Raw genomic sequence first — 21,985 nt, forward strand, 5'->3', positions numbered from 1 at the left:
ACGAAGGTCATCAAGAATTCCAAAGCCAAAGAAACTGCATGACTTTGTAACTTATCAGTCTAAACAGTCAACTGACTCCGATCCTTTGACATTAGAAGAAGCAATGATGTCAGACAACGCTGAAAACTGGCTGAATGCAGTACAAGGCGAGTTACATTCTCACAAAGTGAACCACACATGGGAGTCTGCTGATTTACCTTCAGGTAAAAAGCCATTAAAAATAAAATGGGTATTTAAAAGAAATAAAGATATAAAAGGTTTCATTGTATGTTATAAAGCATGGCTAATGATAAAAGGTTGTGCTCAGAAGCAAGGCCTGGACTATGATGAAACATATGCGTGAGTCATAAGATATAACTCATTAAGGTATTTATTTGCTATGGCTACTAAATATGATCTTGACATGGATCACTTAGTTGTTGTAACAGCTTTTTTACAAGGTGACATACATGAAGAGATTTATGTGGAAGTTCCAGAAATAGATCCAGTTACAAAGACAGTGAAAGATAATGGTGTAAAAAGACTGAAAAAGGTAGTATGGATTGAAGCAAGGTGGTTACTGCTGGAACTTGAAATTAGATGGTACACAACTGAATTTAAACTTCAAAACGTCAACAGCTGATCCTTGTGTTTATAATAAAAATCAAGGTTCAGACATTTTAATAGTTGCTTGTTATATGGAGGATATGCTCATTTTTAGTAAGAATTCACAGGACAGAGATGCTTTTAAAAACAAACTCAGAGAAAAATTTAAGCTGAAAGATATTGGTGAGGTCACAAACTGTTTAGGCATCCGAATTACTAGGAACCGCAAAGAAGGTTATTTGTGGATGGAACAGACACACTACGTGGAACAAATTCTCAACAAATTTAATATGAAAGAGTGTAACCCAATATGTTCACCACTGGATAGCAATCAGGTGCTCACACATGATATGTGGCCATAGTCAGAACAAGAGCAAGAAGCTATGACTAACTATCCTATCGCGAAGCAGTAGAGAGTTTTAATGTATGTTCAATAAGGAACAAGGCTGGACCTAGCCTTTTCGATAGGAATTGTTAGCCGTTTTTGTAATAATCCAGGCATACCGCACTGGCAAGCAGTCAAAAGAATCTTCAGATATCTAAAAGGTACTAGGGATTAAAACTTTTGTTTTCTAAGTCAGAGGACTGCTACGTAGTAGGTTACTGTGATGCAGATTGGACCGGAGTTTCTGAAGACAGAAAGTCAACAACAGGATATCTCTTTAAATCTCAAGGAGCAGTGATATCTTGGCAGTATAAGAAACAGCCAACAGTGGCTTTATCTGCAACTGAGGTAGAATATATGGCTCTAACCTCAGCATGGCAGGAGGCTCTACGACTTCAAAGGCTATGCAATGAAATATCAGCAGACCCCAAAAAAGACCCTGTCAAACTATTATGTAACAACGAGGCAGCAGCTGACCTGTCTAAGACTAGTGGCTATAAGAATCGAACCAAACATATAGATACAAGACACCACTTCATAAGGGAAAAAACAGAGTCAGCACAAATTACTGTGGAGCACATATCTTCAGACTAAATGCTGGCATATATTACGACAAAATCTCTGATGAAGGCACGCCATCATCTGCTACTGCAAGATTTTAGACTGAGAAAGTAATTTTTCGGTTGTGTTTGTGTATCTTTTTAGCAGGCATAATTCTAGTGGGGGTGTGGGATTTTGGAATCTATGCCTCCCTGGTGTGGGAATATCTTTTATGTTGCTAGAAGTAACTACAGATGCTATGATTTATTTTATTCCGTGTATTGAGCTGTATGTGTGTAATTCATGTAGCTTGCTATATATATTAATAATTTGTTCCAATCAGAAACCGCCCGCAAATTACTCTGCTAACAATAAGTCTCAAGTAGAAGTCGCAAGTAAAAACTAAAAAACGCAGTTAACGTTCAACACCGTGTGCCATCTGTTGGCACAATTTCGTATTTATTCCTCTGAACCTCTTGTCTAGCTGCGATTTCAGTGACAAATCGCAAGTAGAAATCGCGAGTAGCAACTAAAAAGCGCAGTTAACATTCAACACTGTGTGCCATCTGACGGCCTAAGTTCATACTACTGTTTTTTGTGACACGATATCGAGTCTTAACTGCAATTTCCGTGACAAATCGCAGCTAGAAGTAGCAAGTAGCAATTAAAAAGGGCAGTTAACATTAGATGTCGTATGCGATCCGCCATACGTCTGTACTTCGTCCTGAGAACCTTGTCTCTCACGATATGGATGGATTACATGCTTATGGTCGAAGAAATGAACCAACAAGCTACTTTGCTCTGAGAAAAATTTTATACTCAGTTGAGAATTGGTGCCGCCAAGGAATATGAAGGCCAAATAAAGGTTGTGCTAATACACAGACCTAAAGCATACCCTGGAATTTTCGAGACAAATACGAACAAATTCTCGAGTTTAAAAGCTAAAAGTGCATGGTAATTTCAAAAACACATAAAAGATAAATCTCTGATATGTGTTTTGATGCGTATTACACATATATATCGTGCATAAACTACTAAAAATGCAATCTGGTGTCCACTATGTAACTTTTGCCACATGTTTAGCAGCTATATTCACAAGATGGATATTTTTTCCGACAGTACAATACAAAGTTAAACTTTTATCTGAATTTAAAAAAAATGTATTAGTACTATTCACAATGTCAACTTGCAACTGTAAGAACAGTGTTTTCCACTGTTTTCACTTGCTCATCATCAATCATAAAACACACAATTTCCCAACATAACCTATACCTTGGGCTACACTACAGGTCAGTCTGTCATCTCAACCAGCATTCATTGTGGGAGGGATAGAGAAATCAGTATCATACTCTAGCAACTCTTTATCATTAAATACATGGCAGAAAATTTTGGGGTATTGGATGAAAGGTGAGAACGGAATTTTCTCACAGTATAGCTCACATTTATTGATCATCCCTTTCAAATCGCACAATGACTTCAATGACACACTGTACCAATACTCATGTTGCATACTTATGTTATCAATTATGGCTCTTTTAGGCTGTGAATTCTTCAAGACTCATTTTGAATCTTCTTGATTATCTCTTCTTGATGTGGGTGGATACATAGAGCAACCAGTAATCGAAATGGGAACTGCATCTCGAAAATCATGAGGATTATTAAACTTTTATATTGCTACCAATTACTAGCAATATAATTCACATTATACAACTGCTAATACTTCTGGTAACGAAAGCACTTGAGTGGGGTGAGTTTTCACACTTTACCCCTACATTCATTCACAAACTTAGAAACTAGCCTTACTGCTAACAGAGATGGTGTAAAGATCCTGTGGCTACTATTCCAGTTCTGCTGTCACTGATATTTTTGAATTATCGCTATATCGAGTGATTGATAATGTGGTTCATATACTTGTGAAGGTAACAACGAGGTTAAGAGTCCGTATTTTAAACATGAGCTCCTATAATAAGGTGTGGTAATTTGTGTTATGATTCTCAACATCACACTGTTAATATTTTCATTATTGTTCCATTAATTTAATCTAAAGCCAAAGAAAGACTGATTGTTTTGGTAAGATGAAATTTTGTCTGAGGGCAAGCATATCTTTCGCATATCATGTAACAACTGAGGAAGAATTGTTGGAAATATTAATAACACCATTTGAGGTAACTTTCTTACTGAAACGTTACATTAGGCCCTCACAAATAATAGCCTTTAGAGGCGACAACATATTTCTACGTTGCATTGACGCAGTTCACTTCTTACTTGCGACTAATGGCAGTGTAACATCTATGGTGATAATCACATGAAGTGTAGAAGTGGCATTAATCACAGAAATCGCATAAGTCACAGAGATTGCGTAAATCGCAGGAGTAGCAAAAATGCCAGAAGTCGTATAAATATCGGAGGGATACAAGTTGTGAATCCGTTAACTACGTTTCTTGAAAGCGGCAAATCGCAGTTACCAAAAAGTAGCAGTCACAGAAATGACTGATATCGGAAGGTCGCAGTTTAGCCCATCTCCACAATGCTGCCATTTGAAATGTGTTGTGGAGTAATTTGACATGGCGTCACGTGACGACTAGTGTGAATTGGCATTGACTTCCAATATTAGCAGACAACTACACTGTTAAAATTTTCTTCCCAAGAAAGGTTGATGTGTCATGATTGTCCATTGAGGGCCTGTGTGAATTGGACTTCATATTGCACATGTTGGCAACATATTCACATACATATGTTATATTTAAATGAAACTATATTAGTATGTAGGATCATCTTTGGGGCACATTCTTGTAATTTCCGGTTCGTTCCAATTACTGAGATCGGAAATAGAGATTGGACATAAATTACAACTTTCTTCATTTGTCGTCTCAGTTCTAGTAGAAAGTTTCCATAGATGACAGTCTAACATAACAGTCGCGACACTCACTGCTCTAAAAGTTGCTACCGTTTGATAGCTGGAGCGATACTAGCGCTCCCAATGGCGATAAAGTAGAACTCAAGATGCGCCATAAGCACAATGTTTGTTTTCAATCCTTTACTACGTGATTTACGCAATATTTAAATTATGTTTTTGCGTCCAAGAGTTTGCATAATAGCAGAAAGACATACATGGTTCTAAAAATGATTCTAAAATATGCGCAAGTACAGATAAAAATCATTAATCCAGTGTAAGTTACAACACATTCGTGAAGAAACACGTAATTTTGGCTAGGTCTTCAGCTTACCACCTTGATATCAACAGAATATAAACACATAGATTCACACATTAGAAACACAGACATGTAAATCCACATGCAAAACGGGTCGACGCCCCACTTGTCATTCCATAGGCCTACTGTGTTTTAGTCATTGTCCCTGTTGCCACAAGTACAACGTTGGGGTTGGGTTGTTTTGGGGGAGGAGACCAGACAGCGAGGTCATCGGTCTCATGGGATTAGGGAAGGAAGTCGGCTGTGCGCTTTCAAAGGAACCAGCCCGGCATTCACCTGGAGAGATTTAGGGAAATCACAGAAAACCTAAATCAGGATTGGCGGACGCGGGATTGAACCGTCGTCCTCCCGAATGCGAGTCCAGTGTGCTAACCACTGCGCCACCTCGCTCGGTGCAAGTACAACCTTCGTCTTTGTATTATTCTAAGTGGGACAAGCAACTGCCAAAAAGTGGGAGAATATATACTGTGAGTGTAAACCCCAAGTCCTCAGAGCCAATAACACAGTCAGAAGTGCTATCAAATGTTAAATTTTCCATTAGAGACTTTTCATCCAATGACACATGCACTAGTTCACCAGTATCAGAGAAATGCTGAACCTTCTGCTTTAAAAGGTGGAACATATTGTCACTTATCCCACATTCTGTTTATATGCCTTCCACATACCTCTGTAATGTACACATTGATGGAATCATAAAACATTCTGGCAAAACCTGTATGCCTGAGTGCTGTAATACAATAAATTTAGAGGAAACAGCTTAGTTTCGTCTTTTCATCTTGCAGATGGCAGGTTAATCTGGTTTAGCAATAAGTCTAGGGCATCTTTTTTTAAATATCGGGATCCTATAGTCTTCAAAATTTGATTGTCCTCCTTTACTTGATCCTTCTGATACCGTTTCTGTTGCTGTCTGTACTTAAAATGATAGGCACTTCCGTTGCCCGATAACAGTTTTGGACGAAGTCTAGCGATCTGCACATTCTGATACACCACACACTTTTTCTAGACACGAATAACTGCATTTAATTGTACCACGTGATCGTCGAAGGAGATCGGTGTTGACGATTCAGATGAATCTGGCACTGATATATATAGAGTTGATCTGGCTGCTTCTGTGTCGTAGGAGTGTCTTACAGCTTTAGAAGGATAGTCGAACCATTGTGGCAATTTCCTCCTCATCGTCAGTTGAGGTGGCTTATTTGGAATGTCAAACAATGTCGTTAACTGCATTCCACACGAGTTTATTAGGTCGTCTATATTCATGAACTGTTCGCGTATAGTGGACAAAACTCAAAGGTGAACAGTGTCTTTTTTCGTAAGATCTTCTGGTCTGCTATTCACTAGTCATTTACTGCTCCTAAAACGAAACATTAATAATTAATATACATGTAGTTTGCAAGCGGACCCTAACGATACAGTTTAGTACCATGATGGTATATACGGCTCAGGAAACCTAAAAAAAGACATGTGTGTTATCCTCTTCTTCTTCTTGCTGCAGTCTATTTCGCTCCGCTACGCTCCCATTTGTAAAAAGCCATTGTACAAACCAAAATTCACAACTACTATTCGGTTTCACTTTCACGTTCATGCCGATCTCAACAGTTTAATTTACTCGTTTCTTGGCACGCTGCTGGTGCAGTAGGCAACAAAATCGAGGTGAAGTGTCGCGACTGCTAGACTGTGCCATAGATCTTCATACTTCATTTCTTGTTATTAAAACTCTTTGGGTTCGTTGTATAGTATACTTTGACTTGTCATTTCCGTTTTCTTTCGGTGGTGGCTAGTTCTTCCGTTTGAGTGGGGCATATGTAAGCATGGTGAGTAAAATACTGCTGTTGAACGTAATTTTGATAATTAAATGTGCTGCAAATACTACTTTTGGTATTAATGTCTGTATTTAAGTTCTTGCAGTACCGCTACTGTCATGGATTGAAAATGAGTGAAATCCAATTGCACATGGTTGTACGCGTGGTCGCCAAATGGTGGGAGTTTGTAGAAAACTGCTCTAACGGGGATGTTCACCTGTATTTTACTCATAGATTGTGTTTGAACCGAGAACACTACTAATTGCTAATTATTTGTCTGATGGCTTGCATGATTCTTTGTTGATGCTGATTTGACTTGTTCCCCAGTGTTAACTGTTGTAAGTTGTTATGGAATCTTAATTCGTATTTTGTTTGCAGACGAAGGGAACATCCAGTTTTGGTAAAAGGCGTAACAAGACTCATACGCTTTGCAGACGATGTGGTCGATCGTCATACCACATTCAGAAGTCTAAATGTGCTCAGTGTGGATATCCAAGCCGGAAACTCAGGAGTTGTAAGTTTATTTTGAAATATTAATCATATGTTGTCTAATAGACTATCCGTAGTAGGATGCCCCAGATGTTAAATTGACTCGTTTGTCTTACTAACCAAGATTTGTTAACAAATATTGGTACTGATGAAGTCTTAACTAGTAGCTTCAGTAGGTAAAGGACATTATCAGTGTTGTGTGTTCACGAAAGACAGGTTTCTCTTTAAAGAAAATTGATGGACTGTAAAATTGTTTGTTGTAGGCTAATTTAGACTTAGGTCATTGTCAAACAAGCAACAAAACATACGAAATACAGGAAGATGTAACGGAATTTGTATAACATCTGTGAGAATGCACCAAATGAATGTTCAATTTAATCTAGGATAGTGTTGTACTTCCATTGAGGCTGTCTTTCGAGTAGGCCTATATAATGAATTTAATCCTCTTGTATCGGCGAGACTTCAAGAAACCGTTCCTACAGAATTATACAAACGAATCATTCCATCATCACAGACTGTTGTATGGAGAATGTAGTAATAAGCATACATGGTGTAGAGAAACAAGAGTTGAAAGCAGATAAGTTGCTAGGTTTTTATGAAATCTTTCTTACAAAGAGTACTGTACAGCATTGGCCCTTTAATTAGCTTGCTTTTGTCATCTCATCTAGCACAGTCCCATCTGAGTGGAAAAAAGTGCAAGTGATTCCTATGTATAAGAAAGATAAAGAATGCAGCTGCAACATTACACACCATCAATTTGCTGTAGAATCCTTGAACATATTCTCAGTTCGATATAAATGTCCTTGAGATGGTGAAGCTTTTGTCCACAAATCAGCACTTTTTTGGAAACATTATTCAGGCAAAACTCTGCCTGCTATTGTCTCAATGAGATCCTACAACCCATAGATGAGACAGTGGGCAGATTCCAGATGCCTAGGCTTCCATAAAGCATTTGACTTGATGCCACACTGCTGACAGTTTCAGAAGGTGCAAGCATACAGTATAGGTTCCCAGACATTAGTGGCTTGGAGACTTCTTTAGTAACAGAACCCAGTATGTTGTCCTTGGTGAGTGTTCATTATATACAAGGGTAGTGTCAGGGGTGCCCCAGGGAAGTGTCGTTGGTCTGATATTTTAAATATACATAAATGTGGTCGGCCAAAGCGTCTGATGTCACCTGTCGGCTTTGATCCATGACATAGGGCTGTTGTGGTGTGATGTCATGATGGTGCGGAGTTTGGTTTGTGAGTGTGCTGTTTGTAGGTGTCATTGTATTTGCGGTTCATGGCGCCCTCTGGTGGTGTGTTTAGGGGTTTGGTGTTCTGTGGTGTAATGGGTTCAGTTTGGTCTTAATGATTATAGTGGCTGGTTCAGGTTCTGGCCGTGTTTAGAGCGGAATTGGTTTCAGTGAGTTACTGATTTAGTGGTTTTGTGTGAAAGTTCCTGTAGTGCTGTTCACTGTACGTCATATGTTAATGTGAGTAAATGAATTTGTTGGTCTTCTTAGGTATGGACATGACCGATAAAATAGTGTGAGACTCCATGCTATGATGGGTGCGACTTAGTTGGAGCTGATCAAATTTCTACAGCTTTTTGGGTAGATTGTGGAGGAGGTAAAGTGTGCTGTCTGTCGGAAATGAGTGGCAAAAGTTCCGGCGTCTCGGACCAGTGGCGGTCGTATGTGGCGGTGCCGTAGGGATAACCTGTGGCGCTCCACGTGTTGCGGTTCCTGGTTCAAGAAGTCTAGGTTGGGCATGCGTGAGATTGTGTTGTTGACGTACTACTGTTATAGATCCTTTAAAAGTTTTTGCATGCATGAGACTGGCGTGAGTGGGTAATGTGCTTGACCAATTTTGGTTTTTTTCGTGAAGTATGTTCAGAGTTTATTAAGTACAGGGATAAGCTGGGTGGGTCTGGGGTTGTGGAGGTGGATGAGTTGCAGTTCAGGAAAAGGAAGTATGGCAGGGGTCTCTGGGTGTTGGGGGGGGGGGGGCGGGTGTAGGTGTTCAGAATGTGTTTTCAGGGTTGTGGAGGAGCGATCTAAGGTGGAATTGGTGGGGTTAATTGAGAAGTTAAATAACTGGGTTCCACTGCAGTTTGATGCTTTTTCTTATAGGGGGTACAATTATTTAGTTGTTAACCGTAGTTTAGAGTTTAAATATTGAGACGGGGGGCTTATACGAATACTATAGAGGGGATGTGGGGGGGCCATTAAGTCAGTTCTTGGGAGGGGGAAGAGGCACTCTTCCAACCTTCAGTCTCATTTAGATGAGTACTGTTGGCAGAAGAGTGTCCCTGAGGGATTTTTCCGGATTTTTGAAGGGCTGTTAGTAAGATGCACAGGCTGAAGGTGGTTGGTTATGGTGGTTTGGGTGGGTGGCTGCAGATTGGAGTGGGGTGGTTTAATAGTTGGTACTGTTTGTGGGGGAGGGGGGGGAGTGTTTGTTTGTGATTTAGTTGTGGAGGATCTATTTTGTTGCAGTTTTTGTGGGGTTGTACTGTGTGATTGAGATTTTTTTATTTTGTGTTTGGTTTTTTGTTTATTGGTATTTTATTTTGTGGAGATTGGGTTGGGGGTGTGGGTGTGTTGGGTCTTTCTTTTGGTTGTTTTTGTTTGTTTGTGGTTTTTTTGTGTGTGTGTGTGTGTGTGTGTGTGTGTGTGTGTGTGTGTGTGTGTGTGTGTGTGTGTGTGTGTGTGTGTGTGTGGGGGGGGGGGGGTTTCGATTTATTTTCGTGTTTTATCATTTTTACGTAATGACGTCATAGGCGCCATATTGGAGTTATGGTGTATGGTCGTTTCCGCCATATTTGTGACGTTACGGGTCAAAGCAGATGGGTGGTAGATGATTCAGTGGACAGGGTAAGCAGCAGTGCCTTCATTTGCTGTTGATGCTGTGGTGGATGGGAAGGTGTCATCGTTGAGTGACTGTAAGATGATATAAGATGACAAATGAAATTTGTAGCCTGTGTTGAATGGCAGCTAGATCTAAATTTAGGAAATGTAAGTTAATGTGGGTGAATGGGAAAAGCAAACCCATAACTTTAGAATGCATTAGTGTGCTGCTTGAGAGATATGTCGACTAAATATCTAGGTATAATGTTGCAAAGCAATATTGACTCATTGTCAAGTACTGTTATTTTGGATCTGCATCATTACTTCTTTAACCTACTGTTCCTCTCGTGAAGAGAGCATAGGGAAAAACTAATACTTTAATATTTCTGTGTGAGCTGTGATTTCTTTTATCATTTTGTTTTCAAAACAGAGTAGAAAGTTGGTGATTGATGTTTCATGATAAGGTCCTGCCGCAGTGAAAAAGTGTTTTAATTATTGCCATTCACACTTCCTTCACAATAATATAAAATTAGCTGCCCTTCTTTGAACTTTTTCGATGTACTTTGTAAATCCTATCTGATGTGGGTCCCACAATGCACAGCAATGCTCCAGAAGAGGATGGAAAAGAGCGGTGTAGGCAGTATCTTTAGCAGATGTGTTTTCTGCCAATAAATCAGTCTATGGCTTGCTTTCCCCACAGCATTGTCTATGTGACTGTTCCAATTTATTTGTAATTGTAATCTCTAAGTATTTAGTTGGGTTTCGAGCCTTCAGATTTGTGAGAGTATTGTGTAACAAATATTTAGTCAGGGTGTATACGACCTGGGAGATCTGGGAAAAACCCGGAAATTTTTCGGAATTCCGGGAATTTTTCATTGTTTCAGTTTTCAGTTAAATTTTTGTGATTTTGATGTGTAAGAACCAATACTCTAACAAAGGATATTATTGTATCCTGCTACTGCAGAATACTGAAGCAACAAAATGTGAACGAGACAAGAAAAACAAAATAAAACTTAAGTCTCAAAGGAAATACGCCATATACAATAATAAAACATAGTGCTCATGTAAGCGTTTGCGACTGCAAAGTATGCCAAAGGCTTTGGGAAGACTATGCAATGCTTCCTAACAACAAATTGCCTCCGATGAGCGTGACGTCACAACTGTTTACTGTATTTGAGCAGTTGCGGGCAGGCTCTTGTGTGTGTGTGCAGTTGAGTCGCGTATGAGTAGTACCTTCTCCTGCTTCTGGCTACAGACATGTGGTTAGGTGCCACTATCTAATATTGCCCCGGTTCGGAAATGTTGGAGATCCGTGGCTGATCGACAGAAGTTGAGAGTTGTAGTGGGGAGTCTCCACGTGATCCATGTTTACATTTAGTGATTTTGCTGTTTCCTCTTCATTTATTGCTCTCACATTAAATGAAAGCAAAACGGATATCTATGGCCGGGAACTATCAAATGAATTAAAATATGTTCGCATCATTACGGAAGGTATTAGTTTCAGGTTTTATCACCACCTTTGACAGTCGAGCATTAATCGCCTTGCAGAGCAATGAAGTTATTTTTGTCGATTTGCAAAGGAAATTTGGCTTTTATCAATTTATCTAAAACTGGGGCAGTCAATTTATCTAAAACGAAGCTTTTAATTCCATACTATGGGCTAGTTTCAACTGTTTGCTGCATTTCAAAAGTGCATGTTTTCATCTTCTAGCACGTATGGCATTATGCCATAATAAAGAACCAAACATGAGATAATACAGTACCGGTACTCAAGAAAATTTACATCCGAATCTGGACATACGAATGTGCACTTTAAGCCGAATTACGCATTTTAGTATGGTTCACAAAATTCTGATGTTCTTGGAGTATCCTCTGATGTCTTATTTCTTTTATGACATAGTTTAAGATTTTTTAATGTTTTACACCTACGAACATACGGGCTTCCTGCATCATCGTAGGTGCGCAAGCGCGGTGACGCCTGTTTCTGGCGCTCTCTGGCAACTACCGAAACGAACCTATTTCTAACAGGTCACGGGAAAATATTGCGAATGGTTGTTTGAAAAGTGTTACTTTCAAAGTAAATTACCTTTTATGCAAGATGAATTATGTGCGAGAATGTACGATGAATTTCTCAAATCACAGAGCGTTTGACTCATTTAAAAATAGTCTTTCGAGGACATACATTTAGAAAAATTTCGAGCTCAGATCAGACATCTTTATTAAAAATTTTACTGACACATTAAAGTGTAACACATGCGCAAAAAAAATCATTATATGTGAAAGCTTTGCTTGTAGTAACGCTGTGTATGTCAATTAAAACCACCAACTTTTCCTATTTGTGTTTGTGTGTACGCACTACTTAACAATGATATTGCTATTGGCTGACTACATCACGTATCCTACGCTAGAAGATCCAGTGTCATCAGCTGGCAAGATCACGTGACAAGCTGTGACTAGCTACAAAAGCACATTGCAGTCTTAGTATCAATGCTTCGGAAAGTAACATGTGGCGTTTGGTGGAATTTAAATTTACTTTCGTAATACGAAATTACGCAGTGTACATGTTGCTGCACATCAAAGATGTTTCCAAAATGTTATATAGATACCGAGTTTGGTCTTCTAAAGGTCCGGGAAGTTCTATGCCGGTGTATAAGCAAATAATTGATAAGTTTTACAGTTCCGAGGGAAAGTATACTGTCACGTAACATGGAAAAAGTGTATTTTCACCCAGGAGAAAGTGTAATTTTAACTGGGAAATTTTTTTTCTTGTCCGCGTATACACCATGTTAGTGCTCGTATGGATGTCTTTGCACATTAATCGTTTAGTCAGTTGCCACTTTGTGCTATACTGATACCTTGGGAAAATCTTTTTGCAGTTGGTTTTGATCATCTGATGGCTTTACAAGACAGTAAATCATAGCATCTGCAAACAGAGGGTTGCTAAGAGTCTCCTAATCATTGATGCACATGATGATGATAGTTACTACACTCACCATGTTTTTCATTTTATCCTTGCATCTGCAATGCTTGGAAAATATTGCCTTGTGAATTACCTTGCCAGTGTATACACTTGTTGCTGTTAGAACACTATTCAGAGATATTTGGTCTTACATGAAAGCTGTGGACAAGCCCATATTTTTATTTTCAACAAGTTTCAATAGTATTTTTAATTTTTCCCTGTGCTACATAAACAGCAGATCCTATTGCAGTATTGTTGGTCAGATCTTGAGGGTAGTCTAGGGAGGTTCATTGCACAACATAACAAAGTACCTATGGTCCTGCTCTTAATTGTAAACCATAACATCTGCTACAGTATTTCAAATTTTGTAACCCCAGCATTTTTGTTGTATTGTTAGATTCCAGATAGTTCTTTTAGGTATGACAGCATCAGTGTACATATACCAGTGTAGAGGCTAGGCACTATGCAGATGTCAAATATTGATGTAGATGATGAATAAGACAAATTCAAAGTACCCTTTACTATCTTGCGTTAATGCACACTTTTTAAATACCTTCACAGTAATTCTTTGCATGTGGAAGGCATGAAAACTCCATGACTTCACCAGATATGACTCTAACATATGGACTTACTCACAAAGAAAACTGTACAAATTGTTAAAAATCTGTCAACTCTTTCAAGGTAGCCAACAGAAAAGTTAACTATCTTGTGCTCAATCTTATCTCTGGTTAGGCAGACTATCAGGCATGTTTAGTGTCTCATGAACATGGAGCAAAACATATGTGCTGCAATTTAAAAAAAAAAATGAAAATACTTCCATGTACATATCAGTGTTTTAGACACAATTCTAAATGGGTGACTATTTTCCCAAAATTCTATTCTGCCATTGAAAAACTTATTCTGCATGCCCTTAATTGGCCGGCACGTAAGCAATAAAGTTCCGCAGTAGGGCAGTTGCTGGCTATGGGCTCCTCACTGTTGTGAAGCTTGCTGTTAAATACTGCTTTGTGATATGCAAATTAAAAACTATTGTTTTAAATTGTGCCTTTTTAATATTCACTGAAATAAGATTTATTCCTCCATTCATGAGCCTCTGTATCTAAATATCCTTTGTACAGCAAGCAAAACCTTCTGTAGAAAACTGTTTTACATTAATGGCTACACTTGGATAGATTTGAACATTTAATATATTTCATTGAATAACAGAAAGGAAGTTTTTATGACTTTGGTAATATGGTGTGAACTTCCAAAAGTGTATTGAACTAAAAATGAGAGAAAAAATTGCCAAGGCCATGGAAATAGTAAAGTATGACATGTCACTTAAAACTGGTACATATTATTGTGGTGTACCAAAAACAATCAATTTTGACATGCAGTAAGTCTTCACTGACCCACGGTTCTGGGTGACTATCCTGAAATGTACCCCTTTTTGTAGCCCTCTCTGGTCCTTTCCGTTCACTCCTCTTCCTTCCCAGCCCATGTTCCCTTGCTGAGGTAAAGGCATCTTGTACAGTTGCAGTAGACATGGGATGATTGAGATTGGGCAGTGGCTCCAAAAGCTTACCTAATTATAATCTCACTTTGTGTGTTCTGCTGCCAGTTGGCAAGTAGATTTTATCTAAATTAGATTATTGTGGTATGGATGATTCTGCTTTGACAGACGAAGAAACAGTAATAGTTTGTTAGCCTGAGAAGGGTTGGTCCCCAGGGGATCAACTTTTTTATATGCAGTGTTGCTGATGATCCTAGGTATTACATACAGCAGGTGTCACCCCCTCCCACTGTGCCTCCTGGGGTTAGAATAGGCCTGAGGTATCCCTGCCTGTCATAAGAGGTGACTAAAAGGAGTCTCTCACTTTTTGATCCTGTAAGTTAAGGTCCCATTTTATGGTTTGAACTGTCACTTTCCAAATTCTACAGAAGTGCGAGCCATATGAGGAAGGGCACCTTACATAGTGCCCTTAGATTCAATCTCCTGAACCTCTTGTCTTGGCTTTGCATCTCCACCTGTAATTCAACTATTTGGGTGAGGACGCTTTCTGGAGTATGTCATCTTCTGTCCTCTTTTGCCCCATGACAATATTGGATTCCTCTGCATTCAATACCCAGCACAGCAGCCAGTTCGTTGTGGTGGTGAGCTGCAAACTCCTCACATATGCCAAAGAGTAGTAGATGTCTAGAGTCCTGATGCCCCAGGAAGACAGGCAACGGCCATCATACCAGGTGGTCTTTGCTGTGGTGTGCGTGGGGAGAGCCCCTGATCGGAGTGGTTGGCATCAGGGTGGATGCCCCGCAATGAAGTGGACAGTCATCTCTTGCTGGTGACTGTATGGTGCCAGCAGTCTCTAAGAAGGGAAAGATTGAGTACAATGCTGACAGATATGACTCTTAAATTGTTTGCTACACCATGGGAGGAATGTAGGGCTACAGAAAGAAGAGCCATATTAGCCTCAGTATTTAGTCTGTAGCAGAATGGACGGGGACTACTTTCTACCTATGAAACCTCAATTGTTGTTGAACATCTTGAGGATAAGTTTGGGGAAGTGACAGCACTGTCAAAGATGAGAAGTGGTGCATTGTTGATTCAGACAGCATCCCCAGCCCAGTCCCAGGCATTACTTGTGACCTGCTGGGTCTTATTTTTGTTTCCATCACTCCCCATAAGTATCAACATGGTCCAAGGGATTATTTTCCATCATGACCTCCTCTTGCAGTCCGACAACGAGCTGCACGCCAATGTAGAATGGTAGGGTGTTTATTTCATCTGATGCATTTACAGGGGACCTAACAGGGTTAGTACCGGTGCCTGGTTTACTGCTGTGACATTAAACCACACGTCCCTCACCCTGTGCAGTGCTTGAAGTGCTAGAAGTTCAGGCACATCTTCCCGCTGCACTTCCAGTGTGACATCTTGAGACTGCAGACGTCCTCTACACCCAGATGTGCACCACCTCCCACTTGCATCAACTGTGGAGAGCAGCATTTGCCCAGCTCGCTAGACTGCACGGTATTCCATAAGGAGCGGGAAATCGTGGAGTACAAGACCCTGGACAGATTACACCCCATTTGATTGACATCCACACATGCTGCAGCTACATTACCATTGCGGTCACAAGTACAAGTTGTATCACACTCTGTGCCATGAACAGTGGGTCCTCTGGACCTCCAGAATATATCTGCCCGTTTGATGGAAGGGGGAAAATCTTTCCATTGCTCCCAAAGTACCTAATTTGGTAGCAAGGCCCCCACCACAAATGCAGGGGGCATTGGTCCTCTCTTCCCCAGCTGGAGAAGAAACAGCCTACTCCGGCTCCTCTCGTGTGGAAAGGGTCCTTTGGGACCCTCTCTCGCAAGCTCTCCACTAATGCCACAGTGGACACTTGCCAGTGGCTAAAGGAGTCAAAAGCTGCTCCTCCATGCCTGAAGCTACTTCACAGAAGTCCTCCCAGTGAGCCCCTATAGAGGAGCGAGAGGGCAAGCAAGCAAAGAAGGCTGCTAAGAAAAAGGACCCTCCAGTGGCCCAACACCACCACTTCCTACCAATTCTGCACCTGTGGATGAGGTGAAGATCTCAGTGTCCCCTGAGGACCTGAATCTCATTGCTGCCTCATCTGCAATAGGAGTGGATACAAATAATCAATTGGTGGCAGTGGGTGACCCTGAGGTGTATGTTCCTCCTTGTGTGCTTCATGCCTTCCCCACCGCATGGTAACTTCATCCTCCAGTGGAATTGCTGCGGTTTTTCCACCACCTGGCTGAGCTGCAGTAACTGTTCAGCTTTACACCTTCTTTCTTGCACTTCAGGAAACCTGGTTCCCAGCAGTGCATACCCCTGTCCTCTGCGGCTATAGGGATATTACAAGAACTTAGCATCTATAATAGTGTCAGGTGGAGCTTGTCCTGAACTCAGTATGCAGTTAACCTGGGTCCTTTCAAACTACTCTTGAAGCTGTGGCTGTCAGGATAAGGATGACACAGGAAATAACTGTCATACCCGTGAATGCATTGGCTACGCTGATTCAACAGCTCCCTAAACCTTTCTTACTTTGGGAGATTTTAATGACAATAACCCCTTATGGGTTAGCACTGTGCTTACTGGCTGAGGTAGAGCTGTCATAACTCCTGTCTCAGCTTGACCTCTGCCTGCCTCTTAAATACTGGGGCCTCACACATTTCAGTGTGGCTCATGGCACTTACTCGGCCAGTGCAGCCCAGGACGTCTCCCATCTGTCCACTGGAGAACCCACGATGACTTGTGATATTGACCACTTTCCCATCTTCCTGTTTTCCCCCAGCACCATTCCCCAGACATCTGCCAAGATGGGCTTTAATCAAGGCAGACTGTGAAGCTTTCACCTCTGTCACCGTTGAACCTCCTCCATATGGTACCATCGATGTGGTAGTTCAGCAGATCACTAGAACAATCATTTCTGTAGCAGGAAACACGATCCCTTGTTCTTCAGGGTGCTCCCAGTGAAAGTCAGTACCTTGGTGGTCGCCGGAAATTGCTGAGGACATTATTTAATGTCGATGAACCCTACAGAAACATAAGCAACACCCTTCCCTAGGGCACCTAATAGCTTTTAAATGGCACTGTGCCCATGTTCGCCAGCTTCTAAAGACTGAAACTGGTATGTTGGGGAGAGGTATGTCTCGACCATTGGGTGCCATGTCACCTTCCCAAGTCTGGACGAAGATCAGGTGGGTTTGTGGGTACCAGGCCCTGCTAAGTGTCACTGACATAAACATCAGTGGTGTTTAATCTACCGACGCAAACACAGTTGTTGACCACTATACTCGAGCCTCCTCGTGGAGGCCAGTCCCTCCATGGATGGTTAGGCATGCACAACTGCTCGCCAGTTATTTTGCACACTTCAAAGTACTGCTGAGCATCTGAATTAATGCCTCCTTTTTCCACCCATGGCAGTTCATCTCCCACATCGGAGGCCCAGGTCAGGGCTTAAGATTGTGGTTTGCATTTGATCTCTTCTGTCTGGAGTGGAGTCCTTACCTTTATCACCTATACTCGAGGTCCATTCATGTACACCTCCAGGATGTACACATAGCAGAAGCTTTGCCTGGACCTTTCACATGGTCCTAAGGATTCAGTTAACCCTGTGACTCTCTTCTGTTACTTCCTCTTGTTTCTTGACATGTACCAGACCATGAAGTGGTTTACACTGATGGCTGGTGGTCACGTTGGCTTTGCTGTGTTCATGGAGGACATGTTGAAGAGCACTCCTTGCCAGATGGCTGCAGTGTTTTCACTGCAGAGCTGGCAGCATTTTCTCGTGCTCTTGAGTGCATGTGCTCATGTGCTGCGAATCGTTTCTTCTCTGTACTGACTCTTCAAGCAGCCCACAAGCTATTGACCAGTGCTACCCCCGCCATCCTTTGGTAGTGGCCATCCAGGAGTCCCTGGCCAAACAAGCTACACGGAAACTGCTTTTGGAGATCAGCATCCCCGTAATAACTTGCGATCATTATTTCGCTGCAGTTTTTCAGCTTTGGGAGATGGAATGGCATAATCTCAGTACGCACAACAAATTGTGTGCCATTAAGAAGACTAAGAATACGTGGAAGACCTCCATGTCAGATTTTGGAAATATGGACATCAAAATGTTGGAATTTGAGGACTAAAGGTGAATATAGTCTGTGGAGGTTGCAGGAGAGAACAGTCCCAATTGTAGAAGAGAAAGAAGTGCCCCATGTCAATGGTACATTTCAACAAATGTGCTTCAGCTGAAATGTAAAAGTGACCTTTTGTTTGTGACTGTGGTAAGAAATCACAAACTGTAGTAAATGCTCTACGTTACTGTAATCTAATTTTGGCACTTTTTATTTAGTAGCTGTGTGTGCTGTTACTGTCATGTTCTGTGGGTCAAAGTTGTTGTACCTAAGGCATTTAATTTTAGCATGTATCATATTAAATTTTCCTGATAATACAGTAATGTTGGTGATTTAATTGGCATTGATATTTGGTAGTTGGACTGGTCTAAAATTTTGTGCTGTATGCTTGTCAGTGATTCCAATTTTTTTCAGGATTGTTTTTAATATATCACTGCTTTAAATTTTTATGGCTGCATACCTTACTCCCTTGTATGAGAGCCCAAGGTTTAGTTGTGAATAGTGGAGGGTAATTTTTCTTGCAAGACACTGTAGTTGTTAGTTACTTCAAACTCTAAGACCACAAGTCTTATATGCTAGTTTGTTTCCTGAATTGTTTCTCTGTATCTGCGGGTGATTTTTTTAAGTCAGTGTACTAGAAAGTCTGCAATCATTCAGAACTGATGATACACATTGATCATTAGCTTTCAGGTGCTTTGTATGCTTGGTTTTGGAAATGCAAAGATTTTACCAAAGTTACTGAAAGTCTCTTCAGTTTTTACTGTTCAGTCAGCTGCCTTGAAATCAAAAACATAACTAGTCCAGTATCTTTGTAGTTATGTACTATTTTCTTACTGTGCATTATTTTAATCTAATAGAATTATAACATACAAATCTGTGAATTTCGTTTCTGTAATTTTTGGGTAAATTTCTGTTGAACTAAATTCTAAAGACTACCCATAGTGCTTTGTTTCTTTAACCTCTTTTGAAAATGTTTTATTCAATTTTAACCCTACTAAAACATATATTACTTGACATTGTTTATAGATAACTGGAGTGTGAAAGCTAAACGCAGGAAGACTACTGGCACTGGCAGGATGCGCACATTGAAAATTGTGCGGAGGAGATTCAGGTATGTTACCTAACTAGCGCTTCCAAAGTTTTCTATGTAAATGCTATTTAAAAATTTTATTGATTGCTGGCTGTGATTATATACTTCTGTCTTATTTTCCAGGAATGGTTTCCGTGAAGGTGGAAAACCAGCTCCTCGTAAAGTTTCAGGTTGAGTTCATGTAATGAAGTATTGAAATAAAGTTAATTTGTACATTTGCTGTGTCTTTCAATCTGTCTAATAATTAAAGTCCCAATATTATCATTTGTGAAAATGTTGACACTTTTCAGAAGTGAGATAAGTTGGGAACTGATAGTTTCAGTGTATAAAGTTACGTTCTCCACCATCTTTTTGTGCAGCTTCCTGTGCATTTACTTACAGCATCTTTTACATTTGTCACACAGTATTCGCTTACTTCAAATGGTAGTAGTGCCTGACGAAATTATTCACGAGCAAAGAAGCTGCAACTGTTTTGTGACGAGTACATTTAAACTTGGAGTAATTTATCAATGTTACAATAAGCTTAGTAACATATACTGATGGAAAAAACTGCAACACCAAATTACAATTAGTGTAGTTGTCTAGGTAATGCATTTAAATGATGAGCATTGCAAGATCACAGGCTAATGTAAGAGTGAGATAAGCCATTGCAAATGTGAAATGCTGGTACATTAATAATAGATGCAACCACCAGAGTGTTAAATTTAAGTATGCAGATGTGTGTGCATTGTGTTGTACAGGTGCTGGGGTAGTTTGTGGGATGCTGTTCCATGCCTGTTGGTCTTTGTTGGTCAATACAGGGACAGCTAATGCTGTTTGTGGATGACACTGGAAATGGTCTGATGTTCCATTTGTGCTCGATTGGAGTCGAATCTATTAGGCCCAGGCAACATGTTGAGACTCTGCACAGCATACTGGGTTACAGCAGTATGTGGGATGAGCCTTATCTTGTTGCAAAATAGCCTCTGGAATACTGTTCATGAATGCTGTGGCACAACCAGTTGAATCGTCAGATTGTGCAGTCAGGGTGTGTGGGATAACCATGAGTGCTGCTGCTGTCAGAATGAAACTGGACACCAGACCATAACTCAAGTTGTAGGTCCATTGTGTTGAGGTCACAGAAAAGTTGGTTGCAGGTACTCGCCTGGCCTCCACCTAACAGACACAGCTTTCATTAGAAGGCACATCAGACCTCCACCCTGTCCCAAATGAGCTCTCATTTGACACCACTGAAGTCACAGATGGTAGTCATTTGAGGGCAATGGACTGCATGCTACAGTGCATCTGGCTCAGAGCTGTCCTTTAAATACCTGATTTGTACCAGATTTTTGTCACTGAGGTGCCAGCTGCTGCTCATATTGCCACTGGAGGTGCTGTAGAGTGCACCAGAGCCATACGCTGAAGACGATGGTTAATCATCATGGTACTGCCCTCCTGGCCAATTAGAGCCCAGTCTTCTTGCTACTGTACATTTTAGTGAACACTGCTGCCAGCAGTTATGTACAGTGCCTACATTACTGCAAAGTCTTTCTGCAATATTGCCAAAGGAACATGCAGCTGTATGTAGCACTATTACATGATGATGTTCAAACTTAGTTAGGTATAGTGGCATCTTTGTCCCCTTTAAGGCATTCTTGACTTAAATCAGCTAATGTCCAGTCTAAAAGGTAACTCTCATGACTACACCATGTATTTAAAGGAAGACTGATTTGCATACTCATAGTGGTGTTACTAGTGCCACTTTCGTGAGACTGGCTACAAATTTAAAATGACATGTTTCAGATGTAGAAAACAAGCCAGGTAGTGATGAAGGCCATGGCTACTTGCCTGAGGTGGCCATAGGCTTAATTTGCAAATTGTGTTCTCAATTTGCAGTGAAACCTCTACAGCCAGCTTTACCAGCTTCAGTCCCAGCCAGGTGCCCACCAGCAGAGGTGGACAAATGGCTTTGTGGGGGCAGTTAAGCAGCTGGGTTGTACCCTGTGCAAATGTGCTGCACTGGCAGAGTGCACAAGGGCAAAGGTGATAGTGCCTCACATGCATAGAATGCATGCAATAGGGTGCTTCCTCTTGTGACATGTACTAGCTGCCCTTAACTGAGTGAGCAGTGAGCCTGCATTGGAACAGCATGTTCTATACAGTAGATTAATGTAGCATGTTGCTGATGCCAGTTCTAAAAGATTGCCTTAGTTCCAATTTGTGCAGATAAAAATTATTGCAGTTTGTGTTCACATTTACTGGTCCAGGCAAGAAATGATACCTAAAGCAAGTCCAGAGCAAGACAAGTGTTGATTGTGGAACACTAAAATTTGTCGCATTTCAGTGAAACTGCTGTCTGCAAACTATTTAGCACTATTTAACTGCTACATCGTGTCTACATTCAAAATACCACCAGTTGCCAGCTACCACAACAAATGTGAAATAATTTTAACATGTTAAGGGAACATGTAATGTAACAAATG

The 21,985-nt window shown here is 40.7% G+C and overlaps 1 protein-coding gene across 1 annotated transcript; it reads left to right on the forward strand.

Moving 5' to 3' along the window:
• The first annotated feature begins 6,397 nt into the window (after nt 1–6,397).
• Nucleotides 6,398–19,741, forward strand: LOC124798612 (60S ribosomal protein L37). The gene is made up of 4 exons (XM_047262089.1): nt 6,398–6,536; nt 6,903–7,038; nt 19,460–19,544; nt 19,647–19,741. Exons 1-4 carry the CDS (start codon nt 6,534–6,536, stop codon nt 19,696–19,698), a joined length of 276 nt encoding a protein of 91 aa, XP_047118045.1. The 5' UTR covers nt 6,398–6,533; the 3' UTR covers nt 19,699–19,741.
• Nucleotides 19,742–21,985: the final 2,244 nt, after the last annotated feature.

The sequence above is a fragment of the Schistocerca piceifrons genome, chromosome 5 (assembly GCF_021461385.2).
Source record: "Schistocerca piceifrons isolate TAMUIC-IGC-003096 chromosome 5, iqSchPice1.1, whole genome shotgun sequence".
NCBI lineage: Eukaryota > Metazoa > Arthropoda > Insecta > Orthoptera > Acrididae > Schistocerca > Schistocerca piceifrons.